Source organism: Electrophorus electricus, chromosome 3, assembly GCF_041902795.1.
Source record: "Electrophorus electricus isolate QZ-2024a chromosome 3, ASM4190279v1, whole genome shotgun sequence".
NCBI classification, from domain to species: Eukaryota; Metazoa; Chordata; class Actinopteri; order Gymnotiformes; family Gymnotidae; genus Electrophorus; species Electrophorus electricus.
The window spans coordinates 41,905,409-41,931,375 of NC_137499.1; the positions used below are offsets into that span (position 1 = coordinate 41,905,409).

Below are 25,967 nucleotides of genomic sequence, written 5' to 3' on the forward strand. Positions count from 1 at the left end.
TGTTTTTCGTTCCTTAGAGAAGGAAGAACGCACGTGTATATAATTTATAGTTTAGGTGGGCGTGGTAGAATTGCAGACTTAACAGAATTTGATCCGCAGTGCCCAGAGGTCTGTGGGAACATTTAGACTTGATGCACTTTTTTTATATTAAAAGCCAGCTGACTCGCAGCCTTTGGCTGCAGTTCTCAGACTGCATTAAGTAATGACATGAGCTGGACAGAGGGACAGGCTGAACATTAGCAAGCACAGTGGCGCACTTTAACGGACCAGAGGAAGATCTGACCTATCTAGCATAGAGGATTTTCCACTATAAGTAAAAGGCTTGTCTTGATGAAACAATCTTTAAAAGTCTTTCAACGACGATATAAATATTTGGGTACTCTCTATAAATTACCCAATGCTATTTAAAAAATCTTTACATTATGCAGAGTACTTAAATTATTACTGCATATGTTGTTTCATCGGAATCTGAGATTTTGCGCAAGAACTATAATTTTTTGTTAATCTAATTGTACTGATCATGGGAAAAGAGCCCGTGCGTTTTGATTGAGAAAGTGATACTGATTTTGATTGCTGTCTGTCAACGGTGAGATGGTTAGAAGCATTTTAGGTTTAAGAAACCGCTACTTTCAATAATCCGTTGAGTAGCAGTTGTTGGCTTATACTCGACATTTTATTAATTATCCAAGTTCATGCTACATTATAAACATTAACAAGAAGGTGTCCGTTCCGTCAATATAAAGCAATCTTATTTATACATCAGGATGCATTGGTGGCATTAGCCAATCAAAATCTAATCTAAACAATAATCCAGAGTACGAAGGGGGGAACTGAGTGGTCTGAATCAAAAGAAGCCCATTGGACAGAACAGGCCAATCAGAGTAAAGACAGATCAGTCCATCGTCAGACATAAAGAAGGAAATGAACGCAACGCACGCAGTCAGGACAGGTCAGAGCGCAGCTGCTGTTCTTCTTGTCATATTTAGTAAAAATAAATCGCTATTGTCAAAAGAAGAATCGTGCTTTCCTAATTTATACAGAAGGGGTAAGTAAAGACTTATTGTATTACAACTTGTCTTTGCAAATGCGTGTTAGAGGGAATTAAAAAAAATCATAACACAACTTTTTTTAACCACCTGAAGACTATATATGCTGCAGCTATTTTATATTTACATTTACCTTAAAGTATAGCCTATCGGGGCTAGTCTTCCGTTAGATTAGAATACATAAATTGTACATAAAGTGTGAACCAGATAGTTTTCTGGTTTTAATCTAATATACTTATGCCAACGAATCTCTTTTCCTTACTCTTACTAATAAGGCAGGTCCCTGTAGTCTTGGATTCATGTTGCCGTATTTCATGCGTAAATACAATATATTACAATATATTTAAACAATAAACAAGGAGCTCACTCCAGACATGACCCTGTATATCAAAGACGAAACGGGCCTCGCGTATCGGGGTCTAATGGATGAGACTGCTGTAGTGTGTACGCGGCTCTGTGACCATTCATCCATTTGCAGTGAGATTGTGTCTCGCAGTATGTCTCAGTACAGCGTTATCAACAATCGTTTATCTTTTTTTTTATGTTTTGCATGTTAAGATCCTGTTCTAATTTATCGCTGCTGCTGGAGGGTGTGACTGTTGACCAGCTAGTTTTCTTGTACTCTCTCGCGCTCTCTCCGCCTCATGGCGTAATTTAAATGATGAACTGCAGATACGTCGCTGCTGCTGTTCTGTAAATCAGTAAATTGGCCTGGTCACAGATGAGCTTGCGTCTCCTTTCCTTGGAATGATTTCTCTTTTAGGCAAGACGCTTTGGGAGGTGTGGAGACCAGAGGCTGCATGAACGTGTCTTGTTGGCTGGCTGATGTATTTGCTCGGGTTAGAAGGAAGGGGACGTTTGAGATGTTTTGTACATCTGGCCATATGTTCATAGGTTATTTTAAAGGTACTTTGATTACACATGGAGATGTTGTTATTGCATCCACTGCCATGAATAAAATGGCTCTGGTCTTTAGATTAGATTTGGTTTAGATTTGTTTTTTTAGATTAGATTTTATGTGGATTTGATGGTAACAGATTTTCTTGTGGACTCTGGGTTTTTCACACACTCTGCTAGTACCAAGGGGAAAACCAATGCAGCTGGACCTGAAATTGGCCTCTTCTGCAGTTAGTCTGGTGTGTTCACACACACACACACACACACACACACACACACACACTGGACTAGTGTTTTAGTGCTTCCTCATTATGACTGGTTGGACTCGTGTGCATGTGACCTTTTAAGATGTCAAGCCTGTTGTTGAATGGTATTAAAGCTCGAGTTTCATGCATCTGAAACGCTCCATGTGTCTGCCTTGTCAGTTAAATACCTGAATCGGTGCAGTTTTTTTTGTTCTAATGCACTGTTTTCGATGGGTCCATTCCCAGGAGAGATCAGTGATGTAAGGGTCATGGAGATGACCTCACTGGTTGTTTACTGCACACACTGACAGCCCTCTCTTTGCCTGTGATGTTAACAGAGGGTGGGCTGTCTGTCCCACAGCTTCTTGTGAGGAGGAATGCTTCTGTAGGCACTTTCAGCCTTGGCAGCTAGAGGGCAGTGTGCAGCTTTAAAGCCTTAGCTTGGCCTCCTGAGTTTTACAGGTATTTCCAATGCCAAATGTAAAACTGTCAGGGAGGCTGTAACATGTTGTACTATGGTGGTGCTTCAAAGCCATTTTGGAATGTGATGTAAGGAACATGGTTGAGCAGATGCAGTTTAAGTTTCCCAAAAGCATCACAACAGCAAGGGTCAGTGTAGTCGTGTGGACCTCACTGTGGATTTAAATTTTTTTTTTTTTAAGTGAGCTGAGCACCACCAGTGCAATTTTGTGAAGGCACATGTTACTCCTCGGTGGTCAGACCGACTAACCGGGAATGTAGTGCCTGATTGCACCTTGCAAACTCAGTCAGGCACTGCTGAGACACTAGTCTCCTGCTGAGCAAACACTCACATGCTAATCAGTAGCAGGGGGGATTGGTTTGGGTTGACATGGGGGGTGACGCAGGGGAGGGGTATTGGGCTACTGGAAGGCAAGTCAGTTGCACTGTCTTTGTCCGTGTGTGCATGAGACCTGTGTAAAGCCTTATGTCCTTTTGTTATTAATGTATTTGAACCTTATTCTGACACAGAACCTGTTGCTTTCTCCATCTCTCTAGAGCTCTGTGTAAGCTATTAGCATGTCAGCAAAGGCAATCTCTGAGCAGACAGGGAAAGAGTTCCTCTACAAGTATATCTGTACCACGGCCGTTGTACAGAACCGTTTCCGCTATGCTAATGTCACTGCGGCCACAGACTGGGGCCAGCTTGTCCAGGATCATCCATGGCTCCTGACTGAGGTAGGTGTGATGGGGTGGGGGTGGGGGGTTTAGGGAATCTCAAGTCTCTTTGCCATCATGCAGAATGTGGGTGTTCAGCTACCCTTAGCCCTAGCACATAAACTGGCACGTACATAGTCATACATGGTATAACTCGCAGTGAAATGGTTTTGAATGGTCTGTCCAAACTGAGGAAAGAAACAGGTGTGCATAAGGATGGATATATATTTGTTTGTTATATATACACAACAATGTATATATGGATGTACGTGTATGTACACAATGTACAATTCCAGTTTACAAATTTACAGATTGTCACGTGGTGGTGGTGGTGGTCCCCACAGTTTCAGTTGCTCTGATTCAGGGCCTGAATGGCCTGTAGGAAGAAGCTCCTCTTCAGTCTCTCTGTCTTGGTCTTCAGGGAGCGAAAGTACTTCCCTGACCTCAGAGAGGAGAGCCTATTGTTGGGATGGGTGGGGTCCTTCACAATCCTCCTGGCCTTGGTCTGGCACCGCTTGTAATAGATGCTCTGCAGGTTAGGAAGTTTGTATGAGTGATGCACTCTGCTGAATGCACCACCCTCTGGAGTGCTTGTCTGTCCTGCTTGGTGCTATTCCAAAACCAGACTGTGATGTTCCCCATGAGGATGCTCTCGATAGTGCAGTTGTAGAAGTTCCGCAGTACCTTGGAGGGCAGTCTGAAGTCTCTTGGGCATCTGAGGTGGTAAAGACGCTGACGAGCCTTCTTTGCCAGGGAGTTGGTGTGGTGGGACCAGGACAGGTCCTCTGAGATATGAACTCCAAGGTATCTGAAACTGTCTGCTCTCTCCATTGTGGTTCCATTGATCCTCACAGGTTGATAGTGCCACTCCTGCTTCTTGCTGCAGTCCACAATCAGCTCCTTTGTCTTGCTGACATTTTCCAGGTGTTTTAATCTCCTCCAGGTAGGCCCTCTCATCGTTGCCCGAGATCAGGCCCATGACGACGGTATCATCAGCAAACTTGACAATGATGGTGGAGCTGGAAGTAGCTGTGCAGTCATAGGTGTACAGTGAGTAGAGCAGGGGGCTTAGGACACAACCCTGAGGAGGTCTAGTGCTGAGGGTGAGGGGTGTGCAACTGTCTCATCCACCATACTGATTGTGGTCTGTCTGTTAGGAAGTTGGAGATCCAGTCGCACAGGGATGTATGCAGTCCTAGAGCTTCCAACTTAGTAGTGAGTAGGGAGGGGATGATGGTGTTAAATGCTGAACTGTAGTCGACAAACAGCATTTTAACATAATTACCCCTCCCTTTGTCCAGGTGGGTCAGTGTGGTGTGGAGTAGATGTGCAATTGCGTCATCAGTGGAGTGGTTGTGGCAGTATGCAAACTGCAGTGGGTCCATGGAGGCTGGCAGTGAAGATGTGATGAAGTCTCTGACTAGCTTTTTTCAAAGCACTTCATCATGACTGATGTGAGGGTGACAGGGCGGTAGTCATTGAGGCCAGAGGGTTGAGGTTTCTTTGGGACGGGGATGATGGTGAATCGCTTGAAGCTGGATGGGAGCGTCAGGGAGAGATTGAAGGTGTTGGTGAATCCCGGGGCTAACTGGTCTGTGCAGGCTTTGAGGGCTCTCCCGCAGATACCGTCTGGTCCTGCCACCTTCCTAGTAATCACTCTTTTAAACACTCTCCCCACGTCACTCTCCGTGATGAGAGGGCGCTGTTCTATGGTGGGCTCTGTAAATGCGCCATTGGCTGCACCGATAGCACCATTAGCGTTGTTAGCACTAGTGCTGTTAGCATTAGCGCTGCTAGATGTAGCCTCGAAGCAAGCGAAGAATGTTCGCCAGAGACTCATCCGCACTCATCAGTCCAGAGGGTAGGCGCTTGTAGTTGTCCGTAGTCCCTGCCACAGGGATCTAGAGCCACTCTGCTGGAACTGTGACTCTAGTTTCCTCCCGTAGCGCCACTTCACCTCCCTCATCGCCCTGCGCACTCCATATGACTTGTACTCGTCCATGTTCCCGCTGATGATCCCCGCGTTGTAGGCAGCAGTGCGAGAGTTCAGAGCTTTGCGGATGGTTTTGTCCACCCAGGGCTTCTGGTTGGGAAACGTCTTGATGGTGGCTCTTGGAATCGTATCATCCACCAGTTTCCCAGTAAACCCTACCCTACTACTGCCTCTGTAAACTTGCTGACATCAGTGCTGTGCCGGAACATGTCCCAGTCCATGTCATCCAGCGCGTGATTTCCCTCTGAACTGGAGCTTCCCGTTTCAGCCTTTGTTTATATTTTGGCATGAGGACGTTGGCGGCATGGTCTGACCTACCAAACGGTGGATGAGCTAGTGCCTTATAGCTGTCCTTGTATGGGGTGTAGCAGTGGTTGAGTGTCCCATTTCCCCAGGTGGGGAAGGCTATGTGCTGGTAAAGGTTTGGCACTGCACATTTGAGGTTAGCGCTGTTGAAATCCCCAACCATGATAAGTACAGCGTCCTGGTGTTGTGCCTGAAATTGTGTGAGAGCCTCATGAAGTTCCCACAGTGCAGTGTCCATGTTGACCTGGGGTGGGATGTACACGGTGTTGACGATGACCGAGGTGAACTCCCAAGGAAAGTGGGAAGGACGAAACTTGAGGGTCGAGCAGCTCCAGATTGGGTGAGCAGGAGCGGGTGAGAGTAACATTGGCATTGTTGCACCAGCTGTTGTTTACCATCGCACACTCCACCGCCTCTCGACTTGGCCAAACTGTCATCCTGTCCATGCGGTGAACCAAGAAGAACTCGGCCAGCTGGATAGCGTGGCTCGGTACAGCTGGGTTCAGCCACGACTCGGTGAAGCAGAGGAGGTTGCAGTCCCGAATGTTCCTCTGGAATTTTAACCTGACCCAGAGGTCATCAAGCTTGTTGTCCAGAGACTGAACATTGGCTAGCAGGATGCTAGATAGGGGAGCTCGGTGTGCCCGCGCCCTCAGCAGGATCTCCATCGGCCATCATATTTTGTCCCATAAGGGCAATTGTAGGCTTCTTTTCTCCATTCTTCTCTTTGTGTAGCTATTTGTACTGATGTCCTTTTTCAAGGCCATCAAGCATCAATTCAGAACCTTTTTGTTTCTCAGGCAATCCTGGGACATGATGGAGGCAAGATGTCAGGGTTGGCAGTCCTTAGTGCCCAGCACAGAAACATGAGCTAAGTAAAGGTAGCAGAGATTACTCTCATCTCCATTAATCACTGAGCTGCAGAGATGGCTCCACTCAGTATGCCTCTAAAAACACTCCTAACCAAGCTGGTGGGTAATCGTATTAGGTCTGACTCACCCATGCGCTCATGCTTGCTTCAAGGGGGAAAAATGAGGGAAGGATCAGTCAGGACATCTGATGGCATGTTGTTCATATCTATGCCATTGCTTGTGTTCATATAAGTTTTGAGTTCATCTTTTGTGTGACTTAAGAATTTTTTTACTTGAAAAACTCAACAGTTTTAGACCCTGGATAGTGATTTTAGGTCTATTTGGAGTCTGCCGACTGGCGTGTAGCACCTAAAGGGGACAGAGCAACTCTCTAAGCATACAGAGCATGAAATAGTGGTGGATATCTCCCCTTCAGTTTGAAAATCTGTATTTCACATCTTATTCAGATGTTATTGAATTTACATTTACAGCATTTAGCAGATGCTCCTATCCAGAGCGACTTACAAAAGTGCTTTGTCATTTCCTCATAGAACACATCTTAGCCGATAAAGTAGGTTAGAGTCCAATATACCAATGAACTAGAATACTGTAGACATACAGGGATCAATGCTGATGCCTAGAAGTACAAAATGCATAAGCTCCATCTTGCACAATGAAAATTGCAATAAACAATAAATATTAAAGTTTGTTAGTCAACATCATTGTAATAAACAATACCCTACAAGTACTAGTTTCAGTTGGTCAACATAGGAGCAGGGTCAGTGGTCATTTAAATATTCCACAAATAGCTGGGTCTTCAGTCTGCATTTGGACTGCAAGGGACTGTGCTCTCTGGACAGCCAGAGGAAGTCCATCTGGGAGCCAGGACAGAGAATAGATTCCATGCTTGTCTCCATTAGCCCTGAAACATGGTATTTCAAGCCGAGCAGTACTTGAGGTTTGAAGTACTTGAGGTACAGATCAGGCTTTGACCACTGACATCATATTTGGAGGGGCTGGTCCATTTTTGGCTTTGTAGGAAAGCATCAAGGTTTTAAATTGGATGCGTGCAGCTACTGGAAGCCAGTGAAGGGATCGCGTGCGTGCGTAAATTTAATTAAATGGGTACACCCGAGAGAGTGAATTTACCTTTTTGTGTTTGTTGCAGACTTATTCTACTTTTTCTACATGAATTTCAAGTTACATAAGTCTTTCATCAACTGAAGATTTATTATTCTCAGGTGTAAATAAATTATATGCTCAAATCTATTTCAGATATTTTACACAAATTAAATGACAATTCCTCCATGAGGGTTGGGGTTTCATCCTTGAGGGTGATTTTAATTGGGCCTGGCTTTCAAGGACTTCAGCTTGTTTTAAGAAACTGTGTGAAATTAATTAATGAAGCTCATTAAAGAAAAAATGCAATGAGGCAAATTCCTAAAGCACATAATCTGCCTTTTTTGTAATGCAGTTTGAATCTCTTTTACATCACTGCAAAGTATACCATTTAAAGTGTATTTGTTATAATTGTCATTACAGACTGACCACGTATAAGTATATTTGTCATCTATGGATATATGTGATGAGAGAGCTTAACATGAAGCTTGGAATTAAATCTAGTTTTATTTTAAATGCTAAACTCACATGCTATTTCCTGCATGTTTGTGTGATGTATATGCATGCGTCATCCTCCATTATACAGAGATTTGATTCATCTGAGATATAAAGTGATACTGCATTTGTTTTAGTACTTGCCACCCACAGGTTGACAGATCTGGGGAAAATTGCTAATTTTTTTTTATTATGCACCCTGGACATGGAATAACTAGCAGTAAAATTTAAAACTAGATGTACTTACATTTTTCAGTGGATATAAATGTATCATAATGTGGTTGACTTGCGTTTGTTTTCTTGAGAGGCCTTTGAGTTTCATTAGCTGTTGTATTTTGTATGTTTCATTTTAACAGGCACAGCTGCCTTCATGGCCAGGTGTCTCATGTAAAATTGGGGGGGGGGGGGGAGAATGGGATAAGATCAATGGGGGGAAAAAATGGGATATAAGATCAATGTTCTCTCTCCCAGCCCTGCCCCGCCCCTTCCTCCTTCATTACCCTACTTCCTTCTCCCCTTGTCAGTGGTGCTATTATTACTACTTGGTACTGAATGATTTATGGGGTTTCAGAGTTTGTTTAGTTTCAGAAAGTAAAAGTCCAAGCCAAGGGTCAAGGATTTTTTTTTCCACAGACCTGGCCTTGCTAATTAAGCCAGCAGATGGAGTTAACATCTGCAATAATTAATTCTATCTCATAGTAGGGACATTTTATAAGCCTGTGCAGTTGTGAGTACAAGATATGTTTTCTTTCCACAGCGATTGGTTGTGAAGCCAGATCAGCTGATCAAGCGCAGGGGGAAGCTGGGATTGGTGGGTGTGGATCTTGACTTGCAGGGTGTCAAGGAGTGGCTCAAACCCCGCCTTATGAAGGAGACTTTGGTAAGGTGACATGCACACACGTACACGTCTTTTATTTATATAGCAGGAAAAAAAAAAAAAAGATGCCTCACACCCTGACACTAAATCAGGAAACCACATGGCATTTAGCTGCAAATAACATTCTGAAGAATCAGAATGTCTGAACATCCCTCTGACTTCACTTTATGCTCATATGTGCATTCTTGTGCATGTATGGTTGTGACTGTTTGTTTTAGCCCAATATTTTGATACCCACCCCCTTTGTTGCATTGCTGTTATGAAATGGCTCTAGATTGGCTCCTCTCTCTGGAGGCACTTAAAGGACGAAGGCTTCGGGTTCTGTGCACATTTAATTTCACTTGTTTCTCTCGCACTACTCTGAAATCACCTTTTCATTCTGCATTGCCCTGTTGATTTATAGCCGGAGCCATGTGCATGTTGGGATGGCTGTCCAATTGTTTCCCTTTTTCCTCTGAGCACTGAGGCTTTTGGGTTTCCTCTGTAACACTCTAGATTAAATGCATTTGCCATGAATGAAGGACAAAGCCATTTGTTGACACCCAGTGATATATTGTCATAATGTCACCTTTGCTCACACACCCACTCATCCTCATACACACTGAAGCTGCATTTGTTCATCTACACTGATTATTGCTACTGCTTCAGCAGCTATGAGAGTGGCTGCTGCCTTATTGTGCTGTTCACCTTTTTCCTTTTCTTGCTTGTTGCTGTGCTTAAGTTTGCGTTCAGGATGCTCAAGGACACATTACAGTACAAGAGCAACTTGGTGGGTAAATGAAAATATAATTAGAAATTAAGAGATGGCAAGAGTTACAGTAGGATAATGGCAGGACAAAGCACAACTATGAAAAAATAAATTGAGGCAATGATGAGAAGGTTTACAGATTAGGAAAAGCAATCTGAACTTTTTAAATGTTTTTGAAGGTGGATAGTGATGAGCAGAGACTAAGGTGTAAGGGGATGGAGTTCCATAGCTGGGCCTGCGACACTAAAAGCTTCATCACCATATGTGAGTAGTTTGTCAGGAGCAACAGGGAGCAAATAAGCATCATCAGACCGAAGTGACCGTGAGGGATTGTGTCTGGACAACAGAGTAGAGAGGGAAACATGAGCCAGACCGTGTAAAGCTTTAAAAACCAGGAGTAAGATTTTAGACTGTATGTGATAATGGACCGGGAGCCAGTGTAGTTTTTTTTGTTTGTTTGTTTACTTGGGTTGTGTTCCCCATGATCTGGTGTGCATGATGACTCTTGCCGCTGAATTCTGTACGTATTGGAGCTTCTTAAGCAGACTAGCAGGGTGCCCAACCGGAGTTGCATTAGTCTGGATTGGATGTAATAAAAGCATGAATTGGAGTTCAGCTACTGAATCAGGGAGTGAAGGTGTAAGAAGGCAATTTTGGTGATAATGTGGGCCTCCAGTCTATGATGTCACAGAGGCTATGGAGTCATAAAGGACGTGATAACCCACTCTATCCTGGGTTTCGTCCAATATTCTTGAGAGTGGAAGGAGATGCTGTGAGTGGCTTCATATTTATTACTATTAGGTTTGAGAAAGTTCAAAGCCATCCAGTTTTTAATGTGAACCAGGGACCTGATCAGTGAGTCAGGGGGCAGTGTATCACGGGGCTTGGTGCAGATGTAAACTTGGACATCTGCATAACTGTGAAACTGAAGACCATGCAGTCAGATATCACCAAGTGGAAGCAAGTAGATTATGAAAGGGAGGCCAAGAACTGAACCCCAAGGGACACCATGAGCGAGAGCAGAAGTATCTGACCTGAAGCTGCCAAGAGTTGTTGCCTGTCGGTGAGATGACCTACACCAAGCTATTGTGACACCAGTACAGGACTATAGCCTATGCAACAATCTGTCATGACAGACTGTATCGAATTCCACAGTAAGATCTAGGAGGACCAATCCTTGATTGAGGTGATGAGTGGGCAAAGTGAAGGCTGGCAAGCTTTAACCAGAGGAGCAGGCAGAGGGTGTAAAATACAAGTAGTTGCTTTAGAGCCAATGATGATCCTGGTTATAAAACTCTCACTGACCTGCTGAAAAGAGGAAAGGTGGTTAACAGGAGGGCAGGACAGAGTGAGATCAAAGGGGCCAGCAGAAGTGAGAATTTGAGTAAATGTTGTTAACCTTTTCATTGAAGAAAGTTTAAAAAAGAAAATCATTACAGATGACAGTTGAAGGGGTTAAAGGGAAATTACAAGCAAGGTGCAGCAACTTTAATTGTAGCAACAGCAACTGCTTATTAATTGAATTACTGCAAAAGTTGGCAATATTGGTGGAGTGGATGTCAGCCTTGTCTTAGAACTAACAGTCAAGGGAATAATGGACAAAGTACATCTAGCAATTCAGACAGCTCATTGAAAAACGGTAAAGGAACTAGATTTAGGTGGGCAATAGACCAATAAGATTAGTAAGGGCTTTGAGCCCGATATTTTCAAAATGAGGCATTCAGTGGAAGTTGTTGGGTGAATGAACAGTAAATAAGGTGAACTTTGTGTTCATGTGCACTGAAGAAATGGACAGGCATGACAGATCATTCAGTAGTTCTAGGGAGTTGCAGCAGTGATGAGTGGTCAATTGACCGCTGGGCAGTAGAGCAATGATTTAGGCTCCATTTACGAGGGATGCATTCAGGTCTGGGAGTGATTACGGTTCACAAAAGGTAAAGGACACAAGCCGCAGTGCATGTAGCATGGACAAATATCCAAGGTTGACAGTTAAAAAACACTACAGGAGGAAGCCTGTAGTACCTGTCTTTCAGCTGAAGCACTTCAGGAACAGCATGGGAAATTGCCACGTTGAGTAGTGAAAACGCTTCAGAGACGCTAATAATCCCATGACGAATGTCACTGATAAATCCCAGGATGCACATTGCAGCCACTGCAGCTAAAAGCTGATTAGTGAAGCACAGCCACAAACACCCGGACACAGTTAGATAAACCATGTTATCCTACAGATCACTGCCACCAGCAACACAGTTTTAATCAAACCAAATTTATTTATATAGTGTAATGATTCCCATCAGAACAAGTATGAGGCAGAATGAGTGTGCGGGGGGGCAGTTTATTAACAAGGGAAAGAATCACAAAGGACAAAATGAACAGGGGCAAGGGGAAGACCCTGAGTTAGAACCCTTGAACTAGACAAACGAAAAGCACAGGTGACAACAATACAACTAGAGGAATTGAAACAGGACAGAATGAGCATGACTTACCAAAATAACCCGACAACCTAGAGGACAAAACCAAGGCTTAAAATTACTAAAACAATCATGCCTTAAACGGACTCAGGTGAACACAAGAACAGGGAGAACCAAAGCATGGACTGGAATGGCGGGGCAGACGAGGCGCAGTGAAAACGAAACTATGGACTGGAATAAGAGAGTGCAGGAAAGCATGACAACAGGGACGCCAGGAGGGTGGCCATTCATGACACATGGCACTTTTTAAAACAGTTGTCACAAGGCAGCTTTACAAAGGTCCGAGTCCAAGCTCCCAGTGAGCAAGCCAAGGATGACTGGCAAGGAAACTCCCTAGAGGAAGAAACCTTGTGAGGAACCAAGACTCCAAGCCTATCCTCCTCTGGCCAACAATGGACATTACAATGTAACAATATTAGCAATAAGGAGCAGAGTAAGCAGTGAAAGAGAGAAAAATTAAGTAAATAATAATAAAAATGATGAAATAAGCAATCCAATGCCAAGTCTGGTTTTGTGTGTGTTTGATCGTGTGATCCTGCATGAGAATGTCCGTCATGGGTAACAGAAGTAGTTGGCTGGGGTGGAGGTGTGGGGGCTGCATCAGGGCATGGTGGGAGGACCCATGGCAGCTGAGATGGGTTGAGGCTCAGTCATGTCATCAGGGGCAGGTGAACATCAGCAGAAGGAGAGAATAGCTTATTAGGCATGTCCAGTTACAAGGGTGTGTAAATTGGTGAACTATAATGTCCAAAGCTGGACTCTGGCAGTTTTATCTACTCCTTAGGACAAGGAGCGAGTAGAAACTTACTCAGATGAAGTAGGTTAATGCCAGACAGGAAGATGAAAAGGGAAAGCTCCTGTTAGGCTGTTCCAGCATGAATGCAACAGGTAGCATTGCAGCAGGCAGCAACACACAGCAGTGTAGTCATATAAAGTTGTAGTTAGTGAAGCTCAACCAGTATACCACAACAAAGTGAGGCTTGATTCGATAGACAAACCAGGATCCGTCAAAAACGCGAAGACATGAAGATGAAAAATGGAACTCGGAGACTCTGCAACCACACACACCTCTCATCCTTCCTTGTTACCATGTTTGTGTTTTTTTGGAAATTCAAAGAAGATTCTAGGTAACTGCAGTGTACTACTGTAAGAGGTGTAGAGATATTCAAAATTATAGACAGAGTTTCCAGAGAAACAGAACATTTCAAACAGAGGTTTTTTTATCAGCTGTGCAAGCAGTGGTTGGTCCCTCACAGTGAGACATGCACCACAGCAGTGATGCTTGAGATGCTTGGCTACAAGATGAACATCAAGGTGCATCATCTGTGGAGAGGGGGTTGAGGAGAAGTTAGCCAGCAACCTGAGCAGTTAGCCAGCAACCTGAGCTGCAGAAAGGTGTGAAATGAAGGATGCGCATTGCACATTACAAGTACAAGAAGCTGTCCATACCTGATGCCTTGGAGACTGCCAAGCAAAGATTAACAGCTCTCTGGCTGCCCACCTGAAGAGGTATGCAAGAGAATTAGAAACCAGTAGAATAACAGGATGTTCTCCCACTTTCAGTGGCAGGATAACATGAGAACAGACCCACAAAGGTTGGAGACAATAATGGAAAAGCATATGAGAGAAAGGAACATCACAACAACATTGCCCGGTGGCTAAGAGCAGACCACTGCAACCTTACAAAAGAGGGTCCAGTAACCATCACGCTAGCAGACGTCCAAGAAAGAGTCCCAAGTATGAAGAGCTGCACAGCTCCAGGCACTGACATGGTCCATGTCTACTGGCTGAAGAAGCTAAAGACACTCCACGAACACCTAGAAGTGCAAAAGAACCAGCTGCTAATGGATATCCCTGAATTGTTAACGGAAGGCCAGACATTCCTGATACTGAAGGACCTACAAAGAGTGAGACAAGTCCTGAGAAGTCAGCTGAATGGGGAGAACAAGATCCAAGCTATCAACAGCTATCAGGACCGACATTCTTACCAGTCATCAGATATGTCAATGCCTACACTGAAACAACTAAGGTCCAGGAATACACCAGGATAATGGCACCAAGTGATGAATTGCTCAGTAAGCACCTCAGACACCAGAAACCCGAGGAGGATGGAAATGAGGAGGAACAGGAACCATCATGGGAGGATAAAACCCTCCATGGTACGTACCATTGGCAAATAGTGGAAATGGGTGATATGGAGAATTCCTACCAATGGCTGGAAAAGGCTGGACTGAAAGACAGCACAGAGGCACCAATCATGGAAGCATAGAAACAGGCTCTGAATACGAGATCAATAGAGGTTGGGATCTACCACACCAGACAGGAGCCCAGATGCAGGCTGTGCAAAGATGCGCCTGAGAGAATCCAGCACATAACAGCGGGTTGCAAGATGCTAGCAGGCAGAGCATACATGGAACACCATAACCAAGTGGCTAGTATGGAATACAGAAACATCTATGCCGAGTACGGGCAGGACATTCCAAGGTCTAAGTGGGATACACCTCCAAAGGTGATGGAAAATGACAATGCTAAGATTCTGTGGGACTTCCCAGTACAGACAAACGTGGTAATGGCCAACCTACTGGATATAATAGTGGTGGAAAACCACCGAAGAGGGCAATCCTGAGTGATGGCAAGGACCAAGGAACATGAGATGCTTAAGAAATACCAAGGGCTGAAGGCAGAGAGAGAAGATATGGAAGGTGAAGGCAAGAGTGATGCCCATGTTAATAAAAGCACTAGGGGCTGTGACCCCAAACTAGGATACTGACTCCAACAGATGCCAGAACAACATCCGAGATCTCAAACAAGTATTAATTTGCCTGATTACACAAAATGCTGAAACTTGTCTATGAACTGGCCTCAGAAAAAGGGATAGGATGGATCCCGATTAAAAAAAAAATGGATACAGATTAAAAAAAAAATTGTTTTCTTTTCTTTTGTTTTAAAACAGCTGTTTGGCTTTTTAGCGTTGATAACACAATGTATTCTGTGAAACTTAAACTCTTTAAATGAGAAATGTAATTTCTTGTGAGGTAGTTGAGGCTGAAGAGGTATTTAGCTGTTGGGGTACTTTTGGTTGAATGGTTTTAGCCTATATTTATGTTTACATTTATGGCATTTAGCAGATGCTCTTATTTAGAACAACTTACAAAAGTACTTTATCATTTACTCATAGAATACATCCTAGCAAGTAGAGTAGGTTATAGTCCAATGAACTAGAATACTGTAGAAATACAGGGATCAATGCTGATGCCTAGAGTACAAAATACATAAGATCTAACTTGGACAATGGTAAGTGCAATAAACAATAAGTACTAGAGTTTGTTAGACAACGTCAGTGTAATAAACAATACCCTACAATAACTAATAGTTTAGTTAGTCAATATAGGAGCAGGGTCAGTGGTCATTTAAATATTCCACAAATAGATGGGTCTTCAGTCTGCGTTTGAAGACTGCAAGGGACTCTGCTGTCTGGCCAGCAGGCAGAAGTTCATTTTAGTGTTAAACACATGCCCAATCTATCATATTTTCTTGTGTTTCCTTCTGTTCTTTTCTATGTGCATCACTTTGGTTGGTTTTTGTAATTGTAAATGTGCTCTATAAACTTGTGCTTTCTGGTGCCTGAACCATGGCTTTGTTCGAAATGGTCAACTACATACTATTAATACATAGTGCACTCGTTGTATACTGCATACTGCACTCACTATATACAGTATACTGGTGCCTGTAGTAGTATGTAGTAGGCTATTTATAATATATCCCATGTTTTCTTGTTGCAGGTGGGAAAGGCAAAAGGTTTTCTGAAGAACTTCCTCATAGAGCCATTTGTTCCCCACAAACAAGTAAAGAGCTGCATTACTCTCCATAGGGAATTTGGAGTGAGCTTTTAAGAACACAGACTTGATCTTTAACAAAACAGCCTGGTTCTGTTTTAAAATATGCAAACTAGAGCAAAGCTTGTCCCTTCCTATATAGACTTAAGTCACTATAATGCATATTTAGTAAAGCTATGCTGGGGTCACAGCAAGTTGTAAATAATGCAATAATTGCAAATGTTTTCCATTAAATGAGGAGTCAACCATCTTTTTTTACCATTTTAAGAGCTGATTGTGTAATTTCCTGATGTGTGTGTGTGTGTGTGTGTGTGTGTGTGTCTGTGTGCCCATCTGTCCCTGTTACACAGGAGGAGGAGTTTTATGTGTGTATCTACGCGGCACGTGAGGGTGACTACTTGCTGTTCCATCATGAGGGAGGGGTGGATGTGGGTGATGTTGACTCCAAAGCTCAGAAGCTCTTGGTGGGCGTGAATGAGAAGCTTCACCCTGATCCCATCAGGCAGAAACTCCTCAGCCATGCCCCTGCTGCCAAGAAGGAGTAAGTGAGAGTGAAGACCTGACTGACTCAGACTGTGACCCTAGGCATTAGGAAAGAGACAGATGGGACTGAGTGAGGGAAATTGATTCTGTGGTATAAGGGTGAAAAAACTGAAGTCTGATATCAAATGGTAAAAACCAATGTTTCTGTGAAGTCAGATATCAGACATAGCTTTCTGTGCTGTGGAATTTGTTGGTCTAGTGAATAGATAATGAAAAGACATTGAAGATTCACTGTTGTGGTGTGTAAATCTGGGTTTGAAAGGACAAGCAGTAATGACTAAGGGTTTGGATAAGTGGATTGGGGTTTGGGTTAATGGATTGGGGTTTGGGATAATGACTAAGGCAAAATAAAGGGGAACAGTAGGAGGCAGGAGGGAGAGAATTTTATTCTGTATTGGATGACCCCCCTTCTTCCCCAACCCAGTGTTTGATGGGTGTTTCTCTCCTTCTGTAATGGATGACCCTTCTCTCACCCCTAACCCAGTGTTAATGATGAGTGTTTCTCTCTCCCTCCCTCTCTGTATCCTCATTCATCCTTGCATTATTATTACTATCCATTATTAATGGGTTGAATAACACTGGCCAAAATTCATGCCCCCTCCCCTTTTTCTTCATTGCTCCATTTTTTTTCTTTCTTCCTTATTTTTTCATCTTTTTCATTCATCTCTGCACATACCTTTTTCTAATTTGTTATATACTTTAGTAGGTCTGCAAAGTGTTGGATCTCTAATTGCTGAATAAGATGCAATACTTGTGCACTACAAAAGTGAGTGCAGATGTAATTAACCTCAATATGCCAACTTGCAGATCACCTCACAAAATTTCCGGGTTTTATTCCAATTTTTTCTATTAAGACGATTTTTTAAATTCTTTGTTGTCTTTTACCATTCTGCTGTGTGGGCTTGGACCCCGGCAGATTGATTGACCACCTCAGTGACCAATGTAAACGGCCAGTTAGTCAGTGGCATGGGCAGGAAATTGGATCATATCAACACAGTTTTACTTCTCTGAACCTATAGGGGTGAAAGGCTGTTGGGTCTTGGTCAACAGCGAAATCCATACCGTGTTTAAATGGAGGCGAATCAAATTCTCTAAATCAGAGGATGCCACAGTTCATACTTTAAGAACGTATTTGGAGCAGTAGTGTGTGTGTGTGTGTGTGTGTGTGTGTGTGTGTGTGTGTGTGTGTGTGTGTGTGTGTGTGTGTGTGTGTGTGTGTGTGTGTGTGTGTGTGTGTGTGTTATGCAGCATGCTGAGTAGCTTCTTGATGGGCTTATTTAACCTTTATGAAGATTTGTACTTCACCTACCTGGAAATCAACCCTCTGGGTGAGTAACCAGCTTCATCTCCCTCCAATTGCATCTCCAGCCCCTCTCTGTCTGGGGCCATGTCTCTTGTTGCTATCTTGTTGCCATTGTGTGCCCCCCCCCCCCCCTTTTGAGTCTTGGTTCCTCTCAAGGTTTCTTCCTCGTGCTTTAGAGAGTTATTCCTTGCCACTGTCGCCCTTGGCTTGCTCAGTGGGGGCTGGGACTTGGACATTTGTAAAGCTGCTTTGTCAATGACTGTTGTAAAAAGCGCTGTATAAATAAATTTGACTTGTGGCTGTACCTTTTAAGCAAAATTAAAACTTGCTGTTGCTTTGCGTTATACAAACCAAGAGTACATAAACTGTGTTTGTGATGTGTACAGGAACTCTTTTAATGAGTTCCTATTGAAATGAATTAATAAACTTAGATGTCAGTGAACAAACAAAATAAACACAGTATGTTCTACTTCTGAGAGAAATTTTGATTTGTATTGCTAAGAGGGATATTACTGAATTATTTGTGTGTGTGTGTGTGTGTGTGATTTGGCATCAGGTTTTGCTGCATGGCATCTGTTTCCTTCACTACCTTTGATCTTTAAGAACATGTGCATAACCAAATAAGTCTTCATCATCTACGGTTAGGGTTTGCTAGCCCTAGTCTTGATCATCCACGGTTAGGGTTCGCTAGCATTTGTCATCTCTCCTTGTATAGTTCTTAGACATATGCACTCCACACCCAGCATTTATGAACTATGACTCACGTGGAATTATAGGTTGTGTGGGGTTTTTTTAAACAGATTTTGGAATAATTTTGAGGCAGTTTGACTACCTGTCTTAATTTGGACAGTAATGTTTGTATCCATATAAGATGTAGGTGTGAAAAATGCAAAATATTGTAGATTACTGAAAAGGTGAAATGTTTGTGTCAGTGGTGAGTCAGGATGAAGTGTATGTGTTGGACATGGCTGCTAAGATCGACGCTACAGCTGATTACCTGTGTAAGGCCAAGTGGGGTGATGTGGAGTTCCCTCCTCCCTTTGGCAGAGAGGCCTACCCTGAGGTGAGTCTCTCACACTCTCTCTCTCTCACACACACGCACACACACACACGTATGTACGTACGTGTGCACACACCTCCCTGCAAGCAAAAAGCATAAAACTCATAATATAACTAAAGAAAATTGGTTGCCCATCTCTGTAAGGAAATCTGTTTTTTAGATTTAATTAAGTCACACCTCATGTTGGACAAAAACATCACCAGTGGTAGGTTAGTTGCTTTTCTGAATGATTGTTGTGAGGCGCTGAAAGTAGAGTTTGAGTTTCAGTTTACACAAACATGTGCATGCACACTCGCTCTCGCGCATGCACACACACTCGCGCATGCACACACACACTTGTGCACACACGGAAGGCCTTACATGCCCATTGTGATGGATGAAATGAATTGTTAAGTTCACAGAAGCCTTTGATTGGCTGAGCTGTCTGACTGTGCATCTGCCATTTGCTGTTTAAAGGGGGTGGTTAATGGTATGCTTTGTTGTTTATATTTGTAAGTATTCACTTGCTATTTTTAAACCAACAAATTATTATTGTCATCCTTTGTAATCTGCAAAGCACTATTTCAGCTTCAGTTCTGAAACCCCTTTTTGCCACCTTTTGATTGGTTAATTGTTTAAGCCTTTTTGAAAAATGGGACTCTAGTCCTGTGAATGTTTGTGTATTACAGGGTTATGCAGAACATATTGAGTAACAATATCACAGTTGATTTTTAGAACTTGCTGTAGTTGCTGCAATACGTGTAAACATACAACTGTTTGTAAATGTCTCAGGCCTAATTATCATTTCCTGCTTCTTCTCAGAAGAATATAGAGGTGACCTGTGTTATGAGTTTCCTATTTTCAAAAGGAAATTGATCAAAAGTGGAAAAATAGCCACCCTTTCTGTTTCATGTAGTACACTGGTGTGTATATATAAGTGTTTTATGCACTATATACTGGTATATATTGGTTACCAATCAGAAAATGCATTGATCAGCAAATCTGACTTTACTACTAAACTGCCAACTGATGTGTATGAATGTTAATTGCAACATCCCAACAGGAAGCTTACATAGCAGATTTAGATGCCAAGAGTGGAGCTAGTCTGAAACTCACTCTCCTCAACCCTCATGGGCGCATCTGGACCATGGTAGCAGGAGGTGGGGCTTCAGTTGTGTACAGGTACGGAGCTGATCAGTTTCCCTTCCTTTGCCTATTACCCAGCATGTCCTTCAGTAATAAACTGAGTTACTTACACAGCATGAATGTATGTGGTCTCAGTATTGATTGATTCTTCACTCAACAATCTAGCCAAACAGCTGTTTTTTAAAACAAAACAAAACAAATTGATTGTTCACTGAACAAAACAGAATATTGAGTTGCAATGTAACTATCCTTTGTCTCTTGTTTAGTAATAAAAAAAAAACTTTGTACACATGGTGGTTAAGGGTAGGTTATATTTGGTTTGTCTCAGTGCGTTGTGCATTGGTTTCATTGATGATACGGCACCAATATTGCATTGTGTATGACTGCTACTGCTCATTAGCTAGGGGAACTCTGCCATAGCCAACCACGGCCAACAGAGCAGCATGTGGACTAAAGCTGCCATCCTATCTCGATCGATCTGTCGTATGATGGAGCTCGACAGTGTGGCACGGTTAATTAGACCTCTGTGTGCAGCTGTTGGTCCTCACAAGGGAACCTTCTTGGTTGTAAACAAAGTCAGCGCTTTATATTAATGTGTTCCCTTGGGTGCATTGAGAGTTAACTGGCAAGAAAACCATCTGTGGGTGTTGGTGTGGGGATGTGTTTTTGTGAGTGGCAGTGGAATGGGGGAATTTGGATTATTGTGTATTTATTTTAAGTGCGTCCTTATTTTCTCTCTCCATAGTGACACAATCTGTGACCTGGGCGGAGTCAATGATCTGGCCAATTATGGGGAATATTCGGGAGCTCCCAGCGAGCAGCAGACGTATGACTATGCTAAGACCATCCTGTCCCTCATGACCCGAGAGAAACACCCTGATGGTATATTTTCGCTTTCAGCACTGTGTCTTTATGTTGGAGAGAAGTCCAACCTTCAAACGCTGCATGAAAGACATTTACTTGCACAGAATAGCCAACTACATTTGTCTAAGAAAATGGAACTAAGATGTGTAGATGAACTGTAGAAAATGGTTCCTGTATAATCTTGTTTGCCTGCACCCCAGTATTTAACTGACTTAACTACACTATGGAATGTTCTATTTGTGATCACACACACACACACACACACACACACACACACACACACGTTTCATGCCTTAAAACCAACCAACCAAAACATTGCCAGGCTTTCAAAAGCAGACAGTGCTGTTCTTGTTGTGCAGCAGAGATACAGTGATTGCTGGGATGTCTTCCTCTCGTCCTCTCAGTAAATGTTTACTTTAATATCTCAAAGGTGTCCGGGAGTGTCTTGTCAGAGGAAGCTCTCAGACTGGGACTCAGTAGACTGATAAATAATAAATAAATAATAGACTGATAACATTTATCATAAATGGATTGAAATGTTTTGCATGAGCAAATCTACCTTAAATACTTTGACAAATTTTGGACTGTATAATTTTTTGAATCTGGCTAAGTTTAGGTCTAGGAAGACCTAAGACTTCCTATGATATGATTATGTAAACAGTATGGCCCAGTTTCTCTTGTTTAATGAAACTGTCTCAGACTAACAGACTGTTGGCATACTCATGAACTGGTTTATATGGGCCACAAAAGTACATGAAGTGAAGAACTGCTGAATTTCTTTCCTGTAGGTAAGGTGTTGATCATTGGAGGAAGCATTGCTAACTTCACTAATGTAGCTGCTACATTTAAGGTAAGGAGTGCATAGGTGCTTAAACCACACCTCAAATCTGCTAGTGTTACTGAAAGGGTATTTCTTAGTGTATGTCTGTGTACAGCTTAATATGTGAGGATTGGGTTTTTAATTGTGTGTGTAGGATATTTAATGTTCAAATGTGTTGAATATTTCATGTTTCGCATGTGTGTAGGGGATTGTCAGGGCAATCAGAGACTATCAGGTCCCTCTGAAGGAGCATGAGGTCACCATCTTCGTGCGACGGGGTGGCCCAAATTACCAGGAGGGGCTCAGAGTGATGGGAGAAGTGGGTATGTGGGTGTGTGGGTATGTGGGTGTGTGCGCTGTTACAATGAAATTACTGGGCACATTCCTTCCGAGTTTACAATACAAACATTTTACATACAAACATGGATAAGTACCATGGTTATGATCTGTGTGCGTGTGTGTCTGCATGCTCATATCTGTGTGTGCTATTGAGAGGACATGTGTTTGTAATAAAACATCCAGGTGTTTGTAATACAGTATGAAATTATCCAAAAGTGACACATGGGTAACAAATCCAGGCAGTGTTCTTTGAATGTTTGATACTGATGTCTGTGTCTTTGTGTAGGTAAGACCACTGGCATTCCCATCCATGTCTTCGGCACAGAGACCCACATGACTGCCATCGTTGGTATGGCACTAGGCCATCGACCAATCGCCTCTGAGCCACGTGTTGCTGTGCACACTGCCAACTTCCTGCTCAACACCAGTGGCAGCACGTCGGTGCGTGCATGCATGTGCACTTCACTTGAATATTCTTTCTTTAAAAAAGGTTGTTTTTTCCCTTATGGCATCACAGGACCATAAATTAAGGCAAATGTACATTGTGCCCCTCTAGTGTAGTGCAAACTAGGGTTAACCCTAGGATAACTCTGACCCTCTAGGGTAGTACAAAACTTACTGTAAATACACAAATACATGTCTCTTCATTTACGTTTATGGCATTTACAGATGCTCTTATCCAGAGCGACTTATAAAAGTGCTTTGTCATTAACTCATAGAATAAATCCTAGGCGGTACAGTAGGTTAGAGTCCAAGATGCCAATGAACTATCAATCAACAATCAACAGCAATCAACAATATCCTAAAATAGGTACTAGAGTTTGTTCCACAACACAGATGCAGGATCAGTGGTTATTTAAAAATTCCACGAATAGATGGGTCTTCAGTCTGTGTTTGAAGTCTGCAAATGACTCTGCTGTCTGGACAGCCAGAGGAAGTTCATTCCGCCATCCTTAGTATGTTACAAAGGAGAAATCTGCAAGGCCGGGTTAGATTTGAAACATGATTGGACAACCAATTGTCATTCGCAAACGTTCTGCCCAGGCTGCGACCAGCTTCAGATGGTGACACCAGGTAGTTCTTGAAGGAAAATGTGAGGTCATGGTAAGGGCTGGGAGTTCCTGGAATGTACAGAAACTCAGTTTTACCTTATCAAGAGGACACTTCTCTGTAATTCTTCACAGTGCTTTTAATAAGAGTGTCCTTAGGGAGCAATAGTTCTCAGTGCTTTGAAGAGCCAGTGCATTTACTAAGATTGCCTTCAGGGGGGCAGTATTTTTGGAGAATTTCCTGTGATGGGCTTTCATTGAAGTGCATCCTTATTTCAGTTTTAACTCATCCGTTCTTCTTTTTGAGTCTTTCTCGCTGTGTTTCTCTCTCTGTGCGTGTTCATACTGCTTCAGATTAAATTTGTACTTTACAGATGTTTGTTTTGTTTTTTTTCACCATGAAAGCATTTTCATCTATTCATTTTTCTATCCATCTGTTCCTCAGACTCCAGCTTCCAGTAGGAGTGACTCTTTCTCTGATGCGAGAAGTGAAGCAGGAGCACCTCCTGCCAGACCAGGGGCTTCAGCAGGTTAGTCGTCACGCTCACATAACACACCCCCAACCACCCTTAATATAGATACATCCACATGAATTTGAGTCTGAAATAAATCTGGGTTTGTATGCGACCTGCAGGTTGGAGGGAGATATAATAAGTGTTTTATCATCTACACACACACTAAGCAGGTTTTGTTCTACAGATTTTGTTGTGGTCAAAGGAATGGTCAGTATCATGCACTGAAGCCATAAGACTGATGGGACCTGTCTTGGAGCACTCTGATATAGTGCATACTCAAATGAATGCCATCTCTAGGTGTCCATGATACTCTTAATAAAAAATTGTGACTTAAAAGATATTTCAAGCTATCATTCTGTTGCAATCAAGTGAGAAAGCTGGTGCTGGTGTACTAGTACTGGTATATTACGTAGTTTATACTGGTATATTTCCCCTGGAGATAAGAGGGAAAACATATTCATCTCCAGGGGAAATATGTGAGTATTAACTATATTTCCCCTGAAGATGAGTGAGAAAGCACAGTTTATACTCGTATATTTCCCCTGGAGATGAGTCAGATCTACTGTGGCTGGTGAAGGGATCAACAGATCTCATGGGCTGGTTAAAGTAGGGATAGGGTTATGGTTAGGGTTGGACTAGGGTTGGGGTTATCGCTAGACTAGGGTTGGGGTTATCGCTAGACTAGGGTTGGGGTTATCGCTAGACTAGGGTTGGGGTTATCGCTAGACTAGGGTTGGGGTTATCGCTAGACTAGGTTAAGGTTGCACATGGATGCTTCCATATGAATTGCTCTTTACCATTCCACGCATGTTAAACTATTACAGGAACTAAGGGAGAAACATCTGTGTGTGTGTGTGTGTGTGTTCATTCCTTCCAAAAGCAGCTGTTTGGATTATGCCTGGTTAATCTCAAGTGCAAGACAAACAATCCTGGTTATAAAGTGTAATAAAGCTATATGTACCTTTCTATTCTGAAAATGAGTGTAAATGTGATGCTGTGTTTTCGGCCTGATATATCTGTGATCGTCTGTCGATGATTTGTTCAGTCTCCACAGCAAAAGCCACCACTCTGTTCAACAGACACACGAAGGCCATCGTATGGGGCATGCAAACCCGGGCAGTGCAGGGCATGCTGGACTTCGATTACGTGTGCTCGCGCAACGAACCCTCCGTGACCGCCATGGTCTACCCATTCACGTAAGCCTACAGTTGACCAGTGAGCTCTACCAGAGCAGAGGGTCTCTAGAGGGTTGGTGGTCTGGTGGCAGTACAGTCACACAGCAGGTTACATCCCTTCCTGCCAGCCCAGCCATATGAGGGCGGGGGTGCTGAACAACTCTGCTACACATTATTCATAGCTGGTCAAGTACTTGTGTCCTTATAACCCTTAAAGCTGCAGGTTTGCATGTTTGCATGTCTGATGTCATGGGTAATATGGGTGTGTTTTGCGTGCTGCAGTGGGGACCATAAGCAGAAGTTTTACTGGGGACATAAGGAGATCCTGCTGCCAGTCTACAAGAACATGTCGGACGCCATGAAGAAGCATCCGGAAGTGGATGTGCTCATCAGCTTCGCTTCCCTGCGCTCGGCCTATGACAGCACCATGGAGACGCTGCAGTATGCGCAGGTTTGAGTGCCACAGCACCATAGAAACCACCAAATCTGAGTGCTCATAGGAATCGTAAAATTAGACAGTAGAATCAAAAATATCATGTAGGTGTGCTACAATGGTAAATATTGGAATCCTAGTTTACATTTATCTTTATGGCATTTTAGCTGACGTTTTTATCCAAGGCAACCAACAAGTTGTGTTCAGTCAGAATTGTAATTGAGGGTTAAGGGTCTTGCTCAGGGGCTCAACAGTGGCAACTTGGTGGTGTTGGGACTTGAACTGGCAACCTTCTGATTACTAGTCCAGTACCACTGAGCTACTGCTGTTTGTCTTGTAGTTCTAGATTTTTATATATATATATATATATATATATATATATATATATATATATATATATATATATATATATATATATTATTTATTTATTTTATTTTATTTTAATATAAATTTATATATATAAATATAAATTTATTTATATATGAGTGTATTTTCAGATCCGTACTATTGCAATCATAGCTGAGGGGATTCCTGAAGCACTAACCCGCAAGATCATCAAAACAGCTGATGAGAAGGGCGTCACCATCATCGGGCCTGCCACGGTATCCCACAAACCCACATTACCCATGCAATATAATGCACTGGTTGACTACGTGTGAGTACATGTACATTTTACAGGTT

At 42.8% G+C, this 25,967-nt stretch overlaps 1 protein-coding gene across 4 annotated transcripts in view; it reads left to right on the forward strand.

The window, feature by feature from the left end:
* The first annotated feature begins 894 nt into the window (after positions 1–894).
* The window catches only part of aclya (ATP citrate lyase a), a 29,935-nt gene continuing 4,862 nt past the window's right edge, over positions 895–25,967 (forward strand). For 2 of the 4 annotated variants that reach the window (XM_081711676.1, XM_081711675.1), the window contains exons 1-16: positions 895–1,045; positions 3,206–3,385; positions 8,886–9,008; positions 16,007–16,069; positions 16,411–16,601; positions 17,852–17,931; positions 18,839–18,969; positions 20,009–20,127; positions 20,837–20,973; positions 21,744–21,805; positions 21,981–22,098; positions 22,401–22,555; positions 23,609–23,693; positions 24,724–24,874; positions 25,136–25,304; positions 25,784–25,888. In XM_081711676.1, the coding sequence (XP_081567802.1) occupies positions 3,227–3,385; positions 8,886–9,008; positions 16,007–16,069; positions 16,411–16,601; positions 17,852–17,931; positions 18,839–18,969; positions 20,009–20,127; positions 20,837–20,973; positions 21,744–21,805; positions 21,981–22,098; positions 22,401–22,555; positions 23,609–23,693; positions 24,724–24,874; positions 25,136–25,304; positions 25,784–25,888 (1,848 nt within the window). In that variant the 5' untranslated portion in view covers positions 895–1,045; positions 3,206–3,226. Of the gene's footprint in view, positions 1,046–3,205; positions 3,386–8,885; positions 9,009–16,006; positions 16,070–16,410; positions 16,602–17,851; positions 17,932–18,838; positions 18,970–20,008; positions 20,128–20,836; positions 20,974–21,743; positions 21,806–21,980; positions 22,099–22,400; positions 22,556–23,608; positions 23,694–24,723; positions 24,875–25,135; positions 25,305–25,783; positions 25,889–25,967 lie in introns of those variants that run through there. The other 2 variants (XM_035526641.2, XM_081711678.1) reach the window with 2 other exon arrangements.